The sequence below is a fragment of the Leucoraja erinacea genome, chromosome 3 (assembly GCF_028641065.1).
Source record: "Leucoraja erinacea ecotype New England chromosome 3, Leri_hhj_1, whole genome shotgun sequence".
In the NCBI taxonomy this organism is placed as follows: domain Eukaryota; kingdom Metazoa; phylum Chordata; class Chondrichthyes; order Rajiformes; family Rajidae; genus Leucoraja; species Leucoraja erinaceus.
The window spans coordinates 17866000-17880360 of record NC_073379.1 but is presented as its reverse complement, the minus strand read 5'-3'; the positions used below and the strand labels follow the sequence as shown (position 1 = coordinate 17880360).

At 44.9% G+C, this 14361-nt stretch overlaps 1 protein-coding gene across 2 annotated transcripts in view; it reads left to right on the top strand.

Moving 5' to 3' along the window:
* The first annotated feature begins 1375 nt into the window (after positions 1 to 1375).
* Positions 1376 to 14361, top strand: part of LOC129695356 (ephrin type-A receptor 5-like) — a 290075-nt gene continuing 277089 nt past the window's right edge. Inside the window, exon 1 of one of the 2 annotated variants that reach the window (XM_055632230.1) lies at positions 1376 to 2262. In XM_055632230.1, coding sequence (XP_055488205.1) covers positions 2136 to 2262 — 127 coding nt within the window. In that variant the 5' untranslated portion in view covers positions 1376 to 2135. The remainder of the gene's footprint in view (positions 2263 to 14361) is intronic. The other variant, XM_055632231.1, reaches the window with a different exon arrangement.

Below are 14361 nucleotides of genomic sequence, written 5' to 3'. Positions count from 1 at the left end.
AAGGCATGGGGGACGTTTCGGGTCGAGACCCTTCTTCAGACTCACCTCCCCGGTAAAGCGGAGTTTCAAAAGAGTACCCTGGAAAATACGATATGAATAGAAATGATCACATTTCGATACACGTTAAAAAAAAAGACGCCCCAGTGTACGTGAAATAAACGGCAGGAAAATGAATTTCAGTAGGAAATAACCGCCACCAAACACGTCTGTAGTTCTGTTCGGTCCCGAAACGTCAGCTATTTCTTTTCTCCAGAGATGCTGCCTGTCCCGCTGAGTTACTCCAGCATTTTGTGTCTATCCCCGGTGTAAGCCAGTTCCTTCCCACGCATATTTCTTCTGTGTGCCGTGCTGAAATTATTATTTTTCTTCAATTTGGTAAAATGTTATGCATTGAAATAAAATGGCATCGTTTCCAATTATTGATCGTGTGTGTGTGTGTGTGTTTATATATAGGACAAGACACTCGCGGAACCAACGGGTGATAAAAAAAAATAATAATACGCACTCTGCCCGCGCCCGGGGATGGAGCGAACTTACAACACTAAAAATTATGTAGCAGGGCAATGAATCCAGGGTTATTTTCTCATAAGTAGGCGCCGCGTGTCTTCTATGAAGGTGTACGCGTGAACTTAGCCCATTATATAATTTGCAACGGTAGACACAAAATGCTGGAGTAACTCAGCGGGTCAGGCAGCATCTCTGGAGAGAAGGCATGGGCGACGTTTCGGGTCGAAACCGTTCTTCAGACTGATTTTGCTATCATGTGAATGTTATTTGCACGAGTTTTTTCTTTTTGGAGGGGGTGTTAAGAATACATACAAAATGCTGGAGTAACTGTGCGGGACGGGACAGTTGTGTCATGGAGAGGAGGGGTGGGTCGACGGATCCCGACCCGAATCCTCACCCATTCCTTCTCTCCAGATATACTGCCAGTCCCGCTGAGTTACTCCAACATTTCGTGCCTATCTTCGGTGTAATCCAGCGGCGGCAGTTCCTTCGTACAGGGTTAACAGCACACCCTGCATTGCCACCCGTGTGTGTGTGTGTGTGTGTGTGTGTGTGGTGCCGCTACTGCAGTGAACGGGACAGGGTAGAGTGTGGGGATCAAAGCGAGCTGGAACCACAGTCTCGGCCAAAGATCTCTTGGATCTTTGGTCCCGGTGCTGGACAGCGTTTGCCGCAGCTAATCCTTTCCCCTCTCTTTCTCTCTCTCTCTCTTTAAACTCCTCCCTAGCTGTGCTGGTGGTGATTGGCAGACCTGCTCTGTGTCTGGTGTTTGCGCCTAGCGGCTCCTTCCGTCCCCCCACCCAGCCACCCCCCCCCCCCCCCCCCCCCCCCCCCACCTCTTCCCATCCTCGGCCCTCCCGCTCCAGCCCGCTCCTCCCCAGCACCTTGAACCTTCCCCAACACTGCGTGTGTGTGTGTGTGTGTGTGTGTTGTAGACACAGTATCTCCCACCAGTTTTTGTGAGTGTTTCTGTGTGTGTTATAACAGTGTGTGTGGGTGCGCGTGTGTAATACAGATACGGTAGACACGGTACCTCCAGTGTATGTGAGTGTATGTATTACAGAGACGGTACCTCCTTCCAGTAAGTGTGTATGAGTGTGTGTTACAGACACGGCCCCTCCTCCACAGTGTGTGTGTGTGTGTGTTAGAAACGGTACTTGCCTCCAGTGTGTGTTACAGAGACGGTACATTGCCTCCAGTATATATGTGAGTGTGTGTGTATGAGTGAGTGTATGTGAGTGTGTTACAGACACGGCCCCTCCTCCACAGTGTGTGAGTATGTTAGAGACGGCACTTGCCTTCAGTGTGTGTTACGGAGACGGCATTTGCCTCCAGTGTGTGAGTGTGTATTACAGAGACAGTAATTCCCTCCAGTATGTTAGTGAGTGCGTGTGAGTGAGTGTGTGCTTCAGAGACGGTACCTCCCTCCAGCGTGTGTGTGTGTGTGTGTGTGTGTGTGCGCGCCTGGTGCAATCCGCACCTCCCTCCCTCCCGGCTGCAGGCTGAGGTGCGAACGAACCACCCACTCCCTCCCTCCCTCCGTGTGCGGGTCACGGCCAGGCTGTGGGAAGCGGCGCTGGGCATCCGAGCGCCCGGGCGCCCACTCTCTCCCCCGGCCCGGCCGAGCCATGGAGCGGCGGCGGAACACGGCTGCCCTTCTCCCGATGGCGCTCCTGTGCGGGACGTGCCCTTACTTCTGCTGTCTGATCTGCTGGACGCCGGAGTGTTGCAGCGGGGCCGCGGGTCACAACCAAGGTAAACCGTGGGAACATGGGGTGAGCGGGGGAGAAGGGATGTGTGTGTGTGTGTGTGTGTGTGTGTGTGTGTGTGTGTGTGTGTGTGTGTGTGTGTGTGTGTGTGTGTGTGTTGCTAGCGATGCCGACCGGTGCGATGACGTTCAGACAGCCCGCCTGGTGGAAAACATCCCAACTCATCTCCACCGACCTGCCCGCTCCCTGTCCGGGGCATTCCTACCCGCCGCGGTCTCCGGGATCCCGGACACTCCGACTCCAGTCAAAAAAAAAAAACACTGACCATTTTGCTCCACGTCTTGGATCAGAACTTCTCCATCCAGTAGCTTTGACCCTTGGTCCCGAGACCCCGAGACAAGTCACTGACCCGGGTCAACAGTCCCGTTACTCCTACTCGCTATCCCACATGATTCAGGGTTTTTTTTGTTTTTTTTTCGCTCCCTCTCCCTCTCCTGAGAATTTCTGCATTTGAATGCAAATTCACCCCGAGTGCAAACCTGTTATTGTTGACCGCCGCGACCAAACGAACTGCGGCCGCCACTTGAGAACAGGACTCGCTGTGACTTGACGTGGAAATGCGATATGAATGGACCGAGCGTTCTCCTCTCTCAACTTTCCTCCCACCTCACCAACCTCCCGCCCGGGCCAGGCATTTCATCACTGTCCTCTCCCACGCTAAAGGTCACCCACCCCTCGCCGCGCTTGTTTCGGCTGTAGGGGAAAGTGCCCCTGTTTTAGCTTGAAGAGGCCCGTCCGTCTGTCCGTCCGGCGATAATCTATTGTTAACGTGTCGGACCGTGCTCGAAACAAGGGAGAGAGAAGAAAGGTTTTTACAGATTGTAAAACTTAAAACGTCAATCTACCGTACCGTGATTTGGTTTGGAAAGTGTGGATGGTTTAAATGTAAAAATAAAAGGTTTTTTTTTTTGCTCTGTGACCGGTGAATCTCGGGCGCATTTCAATAGCCCGCGACTGCTGAGCGCGGGAGACTGGCTGGTAGAGTGTAGATTTTGCAGGGGTAAAACATTGCTTCAGTCTGAAGAAGGGTCTCGACCCGGAACGTCACCCACTCCTTCTCTCCAGCGATGTCCCGCTGAGTTACCCCAGCTTTTTTTGAGTGTGTAAAAGATTTCTGATCTGCGTTCGAATGATTAGGAATCCGAAATACTTTTTGACCTTGATCATTGAATTCGCCGTTGACATTAAAAGGCGGCATAGCTTGCAAAGTTTAGCGACTCAAAACATTCTTATTCAAACGTAATCCAACGGCACTCGGCCGGGTGAGATTATTTATCACTGTTAAGACACTGACAAGGTCGGCGGCCTTAACTTTTGCAACATATATTTGGACTGAGTGGGCATTTGGGTTTAATATCGAGCGGTTCCAGTAACTGCAAGAAGCGAGCTGGTGACAGCGTGATCCCCCGTTTATGTGCTAATTGCACCCTACTCTGTTTGAGCGGCACAGTCATGTTTTGGCATAAATTTGTTCTTCTTTGGATGTTGGTCACCTTTGCAGTCAGCTCTCTGAATCTTGATGCAAGGCTCGTGCATTTCGGTGTGGTCTTCAAACCGTATGTGCTCTTTACTTGAAATTCAAACCAAAAGTTAGGAAAATTTTTAAAACAAGCTCGATTTGGGCAGCTCACCACAGCGGCCTTGCGAGTGAACAACGAGGGGTGCCCAGCCTGCCATCTGATCAACGCCATTTATTAGACGGACAATGTAATCTCAATCGGCAGTTCATTTTGCCGGGTATATACCAAACCATGATCTATTTCATGAGGGTCTCGACCCGAAACGTCACCCGTTCCTTCTCTCCAGAGATGCTGCCCGTCCCGCTGAGTTACTCCAGCATTTGGTGTCTATCTTAGATTTAAACCAACATCTGCAGCTCATTCCTGCACAATAATCTATTTCATTTGATTTCATCCCGTGCTCACACACTGATCGAAATCCACTAGGATCACCAGACGAAAATCTGGTGCTATCAAAAAAATGGGGGGGGGGGGGGGGGGGGGGGGGGGGGGGGGGGGGGGGGGGGGGGGGGGGGGGGGGGGGGAGTTGGGTCATTTGTGTGATGATAAAGCTTGAAATAGTCACATGAATAGAATTGAAACAAACTTGTCCCTCGGAGAATGGGTTCAAATATGACTACACGGCTGTGCTTTTCAATAACTTAAAACTATTTGCAAAGTTGGCAACCTGAGCCTATATTTTTAAATGGTCATGAAATTTACAGAAATATACTTAACATAAAAATAATAATCACACTTCAGGCGTTGAATTTTCTCCGTCTATGAATGATTGAGGAAATGGAGTGTTAACAATTGATGATTTCGTACTTGTACCTTAAAACGACGGAGATGTCAAACAATCTTCGATATCATTGAAATCTCCATAAACCACAGTTTAAAAAAAATTAAACAAGCGAATTAGTATAACGTGAAAAGCTAATGTTGCTTCTATTTCATATCTCCGCTTTTCCACCGTTTGTTTGCGTCGCAACAAGAAGTTGTTTTGATGTGTGTTGCTTGTCCTCTGGATGGTCAAGTGGTTAAGGCAGGGCCGAAGTATTGCCGAGGTCTGTCAACGCTGATCGTTGCAAAAGAGGCAGCGTCCATCTGCAGACAATGGTGAATACATGGTCCTTGCCAGCGTCCAAATTAAACCGGCGTGCCTGAATCACCACTATTACTGGTGTCAATCCACAATTTTATTTCAACTAGTAAAAACAATCGAAGGTGACGTTTTATTGTTGCCTGTTTATAATATTTGTTGCCTCCATTTTAAGATTTTGATTGTTTTACAAAAAAAAACATTTATGTTCTCTTTAGTCTTGCTGCAAAGGTTAGCAAACCCTTAACATAATCAACGCATACGATTATTCAAAATAGGCAGAAGAGCAATTTACATTACTGCGCTTTCTAGGGTAAAACTGGGCAATTGAAATAATTAGTAGATATCATTGTTTTTAAGGCAGCTAACCCCGCACAATGTTACCACGCCTGCCTGACATCTACACACTGGTGAATTTGGGGGTGGGGGGGGGTGGGTTCTCAACTGCAGCAGGTAATGGTGATAAACTGTGAAACTGCACCCTATGAGTGTGAACTGCCCTTTACTGTCTCAGCCGTGCCTCTTTCTTGTTTAAGATCAACGCTAGCGCTTACAGTTGTAAGGAATTACACCTGCTGCTGACCAGATAGCAGGGCAGAAATATCCTAAACATTGCACAATTGCAGTGAGTGGGAGGCGTTGCCAACACAGATTAGAGTATAATTTGTTCCCAGCGTGGACATTGATTTATGGATGGGGAAGGTAGGGTTCGCTGGCCAGAGCAGTCATTAGACGTTCCACGATTGAAAGCTATGTGAGCCCATACCCCACAAACGTGACCGACTCTGAACCCGCCTTGTTTCAGGGCATTTGGGGAAATGAAATTATAGGAATCTCCACAGCCCGTGATTTCATATTTAAAAAAAAAACATTTTTGTAACACCAAATTCATTTGTTTCTATCTTGTCAAGAAGAATCGTGTTCGTGGTTACATTGTGGCACGAGTTACAACATTGGAAGGGAAATTTATACACACAGTGAACTTTTATTTTCTCTCTCGTTTATTATATAGTTTACAGTGTCTCATGCTTACATATTCTGTTGTGCTGCTGCGAGTTAGAATTTCATTGTTCTATCTGGGACATATGACAATTAAGCATCCTTGACTCTCTCTCTTGAAATTCTGTACATAGAAAGGGTGCCACTGGTGCCTTTAAAACCTGAGGCAGAATCTGGTAAAAAAATAAAATTAGAGATAAAATGTAAAACTAATCTATGTTACCCGTATCGGAAAAGGCAATAAGATTAAAAAGAGAGCTGTGAGCTTCTAAAAAAAAACCACACTAGAGAAAAAATATGATATTTAAGTTACTGCTCGATTTATAAGCAACGACGCATGTTCAGCTAACAAGTTATTCATTTATAGGTAGATATTTGTGACAGGGAAGATAAGATAGTGTCTGCATCCCACATCTCGTCTTCCCGCCACGACAAACTGTCTAGAATTCGTCACCCAGTCTATATGAAGTAAGGCATTTTGATTGGGATGAAATATGTGTTCCTGAGTGTCGTCTTCCTTAAAGCAAAACAAAAACTCAAAGGAAGTTAGCATCCACACGAAATATAATAAAGATTTTCTGCGCCCATGCTTATAAAGCTACATGAAAGGTAACTGGGCGCTGGCAGATCTAAAGGCAAATGATTTGCACCATCACCTGTCTAAAAGCGGAATTTAGTCAAAAACCATAGACACTTGCAACCAAACATCTTTGCTTGCAACTGGGATAAGATCCGTTAACGCGGGTGACACCTTCGCAGAATATAAGATTCTTATACTTCAGTCCTGTAAAACGCCCTTTATTTTCTCCACTCATGTACAACGTTACAATTTATTTACATCCTTTTAAACAAAATTCCTTGTTTCGCCCCGCCATCATGTAGGCTAATTTAGTCAATCTTAACCAACTTGTCGCACGCTGCCCTATCTCCAAGATATAGGTTTCCGCCCAGACTGGCCTCTTCCATCAGTTTTTGGTTCCATCTAGTTGGGGTTTCAAATTTCCTTGTCGTAATCTGTCCCCGCACACCCCCCTCCCACAAACCCCATCCCCGCTTGCCTGGGATATTCATCAGTTTTATTATTTGTTCGTTTCGCTCTTCCGGAGAATAGTTTAAATTTCTGTTAAGGCGAGGGTTGTGTATTGAAGCGGTAGCTTCATTGCTACCTATCACAATGTAGCAGTTATTACACGGGTTAATTCCTTTCCTTGATGCGATGATGTTAAAAACAAATGAAACACAGCAAATTCTGCTAAATTCGTTTTGTCTTCGGAGTGTGAATTAAAACGTGTTTAAACAGTTTTTGAGAGCGTTGTGAAGGGCGCAGATCCGGCATCGGTGGAGAAACTCGAGACAAGGGGAACTGCAGATGCTGGAATCTTGAGCAAAGCACGAAGTGCTGGAGGAACTCAGCGGGTCAGGCAGCGTCTGTGGAGGGAAGATGGACAGGCGAGGTTTTCGAGTCGGACCCGTTCTCCGGTCTGTGCATCCGCTCTTCAGATGCTGCCTGACTCGTCGAGTTCCTCCAGAATTTTGTGTTTCGCTCAGTCGAGGTAACACCGTTCCCACCGCGAGTCTTTGTGCCAAATACACGGTGTTTGGTTCAGTGATTTGTTTGTGGCAATATTTCCCAATCACGCCATCAATCCGTAATTAGCTTTTAAAAAAAACTTGCGTATTTCTTTCTCAAAGATGTGCTGGTCAATATGTCATCAACAGAATGATTTCACTTAAGAATTTTTTTGTTACAATACACAGCATTTCCTAATTTCGGCGTTACCGCATCTTCTAAACCTTTTCCTTTTACAATTAAATTCAAGGATATCTCTCCAAAGCCGTATAAAGAATAAAGACTTAAATTTAAGTAATTCTTATCTTAGCCTAAGGACATTTCAATAAATTATCCTTGACAGGTGTAATCTTAGAAATTAGGATTGCACAGCTAAGTTCCATCAGAAATGTAATAATAATCAAATTATTTTTCAGTACATTGAATGGGAGTTAATTTTGTTAAAACAACCTTCAATTTTTTTTCCTATCACTTTTTGTAATTTCCTATATTTTCCAATCTCCTGCCTGGTTAGAGTGCAAATTGGAGTTTACATTAATGTTTCAAGAGATAGGATAGGTTTGGAGGGATATGGACCAAACGCAGGCAGGTGGGACCAGTGCAGCTGGGACATGTTGGCCGGTGTGGGCAAGTTGGGCCGAAGGGCCCGTTTCCACACTGTATCGCTATGACTCTGGAAGATGGTGCTTGACCATGGTGCATGATTATCTCAGTGATATATCAAGATTACCTGCTTGAATTTGGGGCATGGGACTCCATGTTCCTAACATTTAATCATATGTACAACTGAATGATGCAAACAAGATGAGCAACAAGATGCACATATGTCAAGAGGGTAGATCATCCAAAATATTTTCCCAAGGCAGAAATGTCAAAGACTCAAGGGGGTAGCTTTTAGATGAGAGAGAGAAAAGATTAGTGCCGGACAAGTTTTTTTTACACAGAGGGTGGTGGGTACCTGGAACGTGCCGCCAGGGATGGTGGTGGAAGCAGATGCAACAGCAGCATTTAAGAGGCTTTTAGATGAATAAGAATATCATTGTTTCATCTTAGGACATAAGACAATAAAATGTTCTTGACTCTCTCTCTCTCGGCTCTCTTGACTGCCGTGACACTTGGATTTTCAGGAAACCAAGGGATATGGATCGCGTAAAGGCAGATGAGATTAGTTTATCTTGGCAATATATTTAGCACAGACATTGTGGGCTGAAGATAGACACAAAATGCTGGAGTAACTGAGCGAAACAACAGGCAGCATCTCTGGAGAGCAGGAACGGGTGACGTTTCGGGTCGAGACCCTTCACGGGAAAGAGAAACGAGGGATCTAGACGTTGATGTGGAGCGATATGGAACAATGAATGAAAGATATGTAAAAGGGTAACGATGATAAAGGAAACAGGCCATTGTTAGCTGTGGGCTGAAGGTTCTGTTCCTGTGCTGTATTTTGCCATGTTCGATGTTCTGCGTTAAGACCTCAGGCTAGGGCTATGCTGCCCTAATCTGACAAAAGGAAGCAACTGACAATTTTGTCAAAATTGAGTTATTGCTTGTTTTAGGGTATTTGAGATATGCTCTGCACAATGGTGAACAAAATAAGTCCTTCTCTGAGTACAATTTGAAAATATTTATACCAGAGAAGTAAGAAATTCCATCACAGAGAGCTGGAAGAAAACCACGTTTTCTTCATTTACAAGAAAACGCCTTTCAGTCAGTTGCTTCCTTTTGTCAAAGTGGGGCAGTATGGTTCTGATGGTTAGATTACTGTTCACTGCCTCTTCTCAGTGACCATCCTTCATCAGTGAAGCTGGATGTTGAGTGTAGGCTCGAGAGAAGGAATGTGGATGGGGTGCGTACTCGTTGCACGGGAATGAGCGGGCATCATTGCTGCTGATGGAAGTTCTGCACATGTTTCCTTGTCACCGAAGGTTTCAGTTCAAGAGGACTGGTATCACACCTTTGGCTTCTCTCTGATTCCACAGTGGCACAGTGGTAGAGTTGCTACCCTACTGCACCAGACACCCGGGTCCGATCCTGACTATAGGAGCTGACTGTTTGGAGTTTGTACATTCTCCCTGTGAGTGCATGGGTTTTAGACAATAGACAATAGACAATAGGTGCAGGAGTAGGCCAGTCGGCCCTTCCAGCCAGCACCGCCATTTAATATGATCATGGCTGATCATCCCCAATCAGTACCCCGTTCCTGCCTTCTCCCCATATCCCCTGACTCCGCCATTTTTAAGAGCCCTATCTAGCTCTCTCTTGAAAGCATCCAGAGAACCAGCCTCCACCGCCCTCTGAGGCAGAGAGGTGGTGGAGGCAGGTTCTCCGTGTGCTCCGGTTTCCTCCCACTTTCCAAAGACATGTTGGTTTGTAGGCTGCACAAACCAACCTCCCTTCCATTGAGTATGTATAGTAATTGGCTTGGTGTAAGGACAATTTACACTAGTACCAAGCCAATTAACCTACAAACCTGTACGTCTTTGGAGTGTGGGAGGAAACCGAAGATCTAAAAAAAAAAACCCATGCAGGTAATGGGGAGAACTCCGCACAGATAGCACCCGTAGTCGGGATTGAACCCAGATCTCCGCCGCTGCAAGGGCTGTAGGGCAGCAACTCTACCGCTGCACCACCATGACCACCCTATCTATACATCCCTGGTTGCAACCAAGAGTGGGCAGTGAGGTTATGTTCTTAGTTAAACTTTTACTGGCCCCTATTCAATAAGGGAATGTTTAGGGTTTGGTACAACTGATCTGGGTTTTCAGATAGAAAATTAGAGTCCAAAGAAATTTGACTTTATTGAATCTGCAACTTGCTTACAGCTTCAAGAATTGTTATTCATTAAGATATTGAAAATGCCATTTGTACGGATATATGTGTACACAGATAACAGTCTGAAGAAAGGTCTCGTCCCGAAACGTCACTCATTTATTCTCTCCAGTGATGCTGCCGGCCCCACTGAGTTACACCAGCATTTGTGTCTACCTTCTATTTAAACCAGCATCTGCAGCTCTTTCCTACACACCTTATTTACCCTTGTGTCAGAAGGAACTGCAGATACTGGTTTACACCGAAGATAGACACATGGTGCTGGAGTAACTCAGCGAGTCAGGCAGCATCTATGGAGAAAAGGAATTGACCTTTTCATCTTATCGAGTCCACACACAAGATTAGAAATTGTTCAGCCAGAGTTGAACACACTTCTTGGTATCTGCATCCAATGGTGTCTGTCTTGTTGCTTCTTGTGCTTCTTGCACGTGGTGGTGGAAAGATTGGTGGAAACAGGGCCCTGACGTGAATGCTCTTTCCTTGACCCTAAAGGAATAGATGACATTTATCAAAGTCATCAGAGTCTGATGAAGGGTCTCGACCCAAAACGACACCTATTCCTTTTTGCCAGAGATGCTGCCTGACTGTCAGAGGTTATGGGGAGAAAGCAGGAGAATGGGGTTGGGAGGGAGAAATAGATCAGCCGTGATTGAATGGCATAATGGATTTGGGCCGAATGGCCTAATTCTACTCCTATCACTTATGACCCGCTGAGTTACTCCAGCATTTTGTGTCTAACTTATTTACCTTATTATTTAAAATACCAAGTAAGTCATATGACATCGCAATAGGCAGTTTCCACATCCTGGAACATGAATCATAATGATAACAAATCTTGCCATCATTACCCTGTAGGGCTGTCAGCTTCTGGCATCAGCACATGCGCAGTTAGATACAGTTAGGTGGTGTCGGCAATAACGTTCCACTTAAAAAGACACAAAGTGCTGGAGTCACTCAGTGGGTCAGGCAACATCTCTGGTGGACATGGAGCATGAGACATGGAACAGGCAGCATCTCTGACCAACCTCTCCATGTTCTCCACAGATGCTGCCTGACCCTGCTGAGTTACCCCAGCACTTTGTGCCTTTTTTTGTAAACCAGTACCTGGGGTTTCCTTGTATCCATACAGCTCCACTTGGTGGATTGTTCCAATTATTTTGCCAACACATTGGTGATTTGACAGGAATTGGCAATTTATAAACTCATAAGTTATAGGAGCAGAATTAAACCATTCGGCTCATCAAGTCTACTCCGCCATTCAATCATGGCCAATCTATCTTTCTTCCTCAACCCCATTCTACTATATTTGTCAATCTCCGCATTAAAAATATCCATTGATGGCCTCCTCAGCCTTCTGTGGCAAAGAATTTGGTAGATTCACCACCCTCTGACAACATTAATTTATCCTTTCTACTCCTCTGAGGGTATGACCTCTGGTCCTAGACTCTCCCACTAGTGGAAACATCCTCTCCACATCCACTCTATCCAGGCCTTTCCCTATTCGGTAAATTTCGATCAGGGGGCCCCTCATCCTTCGAAACTCCAGCGAGTACAGGCCCAGTGCCGTCAAACGCTCATCTTATGTTAACCAAATCTATTGTTTTCATTGTCACCATCATTCTGATATTAACCATTAAAATATTAAACCTTGTGGAATCAGGAATTACAGTCAATAATAATATTCTAATTCATAATTACTTTTGAAGAATTACTCTGACCCTGAAAATATGAATTTTGTACATAGGGAAATCCCTCACTTAAGAATAACATTTACAAAATCTATGGTTTAACATTCAAAAATATTTCTTAGTAATTGAAATTGTGTTTGATATTTCATGTTAATCTTGTATGTATGTAGACAGCAAATGAAAGCGAGCAATGACGCACTCTCACTTCAATTCCAATCTCACTTCATCTTCTCCAAACATTAAGAAATGTTAATTAACCATATTTTGCCATCTTAATGTTAATGAAGTCGTGAAGTTTCAGTTTCACGACAGTTCAAATATGAATGCAATTTCCACAGAGTTTGTGTCTAGTTAGTATAAAATCCAAAGGTCACTGCATGGCGCTGTGGTTTTTCGCAGATTTATTTTTGCCACTCATAACTGGTTTGGTGTTAATAAAAAACACAGTGATCTGACAAGAACTCCAGGCTTGTCCAAACTTTGCTCACAAAGTGTTATGCTTTGTTGCTTATGGTTTATATGGGCTTTTAATGGCAGTTTAATCTTCAATCAAGCATCTAGCTGTCGCACACAGTCATTTCCTCAGGCGCTTACAGCGCATGTTCGCCTCATCCTGAGCACTGGTTACACTTCTGGTCGCCGCATTGCAGGAAAGACATCATTTTTGCTGAGGAGACTGAAAGGCCTCCTTTTGTGGGAGACATTTTCTTTTATTATGATGATTTCAAAACTGTGTTTTTAAAATAATAATTTTAACATTTAGAAATAGTATTAGCATCAGTATCAGTAACGGTGGTGCAACGGTAGAGTTGTTGCCTTACAGTGCCAGAGACCCAGGTTCGATCCTGATTACAGGTGCTATACGGAGTTTGTATGTTCTCCCTGTTATGTGAGCCGCACGAGTTTTCTCTGGGGGCTCCGCTTTCCTCCCACACTCCAAATATGTACAGCTTTGCAGGTCAATTGGCTTTGGTGAAATTGTAAATTGGCCCTAGTGTGTGTAGGATGGTGTTAGTGTGTGGGAATCACTGGTCAGGGTGGACTCGGTGGGCTGAAAGGCCTGTTTCAGCTCTGTATCTCTAAACTATACTAATTATGATTTTTATCTTTATACTGTGGTTTCTATTTAATCTTTTGTCAGATTAAAAAAAAATAAATGGGTATGGTGTTTTTCACTTCCTGGTTTGCAGTAGAAATTCTTCATTGTGAGTGGTTCTTCTTCTTATCGAGTCCACACACAAGATTAGAAGTTGTTCAGCCAGAGATGAACACACTTCTCGGCATCGGCATACAATGATGTCTGTCTTGCGCTTCTTGTGCTTCTTGTGGGTGGTGGTGGAAAGATTGGTGGAAACAGGGCCGTGATGTGAACGCTCTTTCCTTGACCCCATTGTGCGTTGTTGCCAAGTCTATTTGATGCCATCAATTTACTTGATAACATCAGTCCGCACAATGCCTGAGATCCTGTGGAGCTGGAAACAACCAGGCACAATGGGAGCTCCTGAGCAAAGCTATCACCAAAACTTTACCCTTGCTCTCCCTCTCCCACCGTCCCTCCCCCACTCTAATTATTCCACTAGTTTCACTGTCCTCCTGATTAATTTTACCACTTGTATGCCTCCTTGTCACTTTCCCCTCATCCAACAATGAAGCATTCTCCATTTACTTGATGATGGTCTGATTTGATCTGTCCTTTTCACACCTTACCTGCTCCTTTGTACCTTTCCATATCTCTCGTTTCCCTCTCCCCTGTCTCTCAGTCGGCTCTTGACCTGAAATATCACCCATTCGTTCTCTCCAGAGATGCTGCCTGTCCCGCTGAGTTACTCCAGCATGTTGTGACTATCTTCAGATCTTCAGTGTAAACCAGCGTCTGCAGTCCCATCCTACACAGATTCTTTGTCAGCAGCCTCATTCAAGGTCGGCCACAGTAACTCACTCACCGACCATAAACTCCAGACTGCAGCATCAAAGAACAGTTGTTAGTAAAGCTCTATAAATTGCAGCATGTGTAATTTGTACCCTTCTGAGGGTGAGCAGCTCTTCCATTGTTGAAGGAGCCGTTAATGTCTCAGCTCCATTGCAAGAACAGAGAAGAACTGAAATTGTATTTAATTTATTACGAGTAAACACCAAGCCTGTAGGGAGGAACTGCGGTTGCTGGTTTACACTGAAAATAGACACAAAATGCTGGAGTAACTCAGCGGGTCAGGCAGCATCTCTGGAGAATGCTCCAGTGGGTCTGAAGAAGGATCTCGACCCGAAATGTCACCTATTCTTTTTCTCCACAGATGCTGCCTGACCCATTCAGTTACTCCAGCAATTTGTGTCTATACACTAAGCCTGATTTCTAAAATAATTGATTTTATTCCCCACTACAAAAAAGGAGAAAGGAATT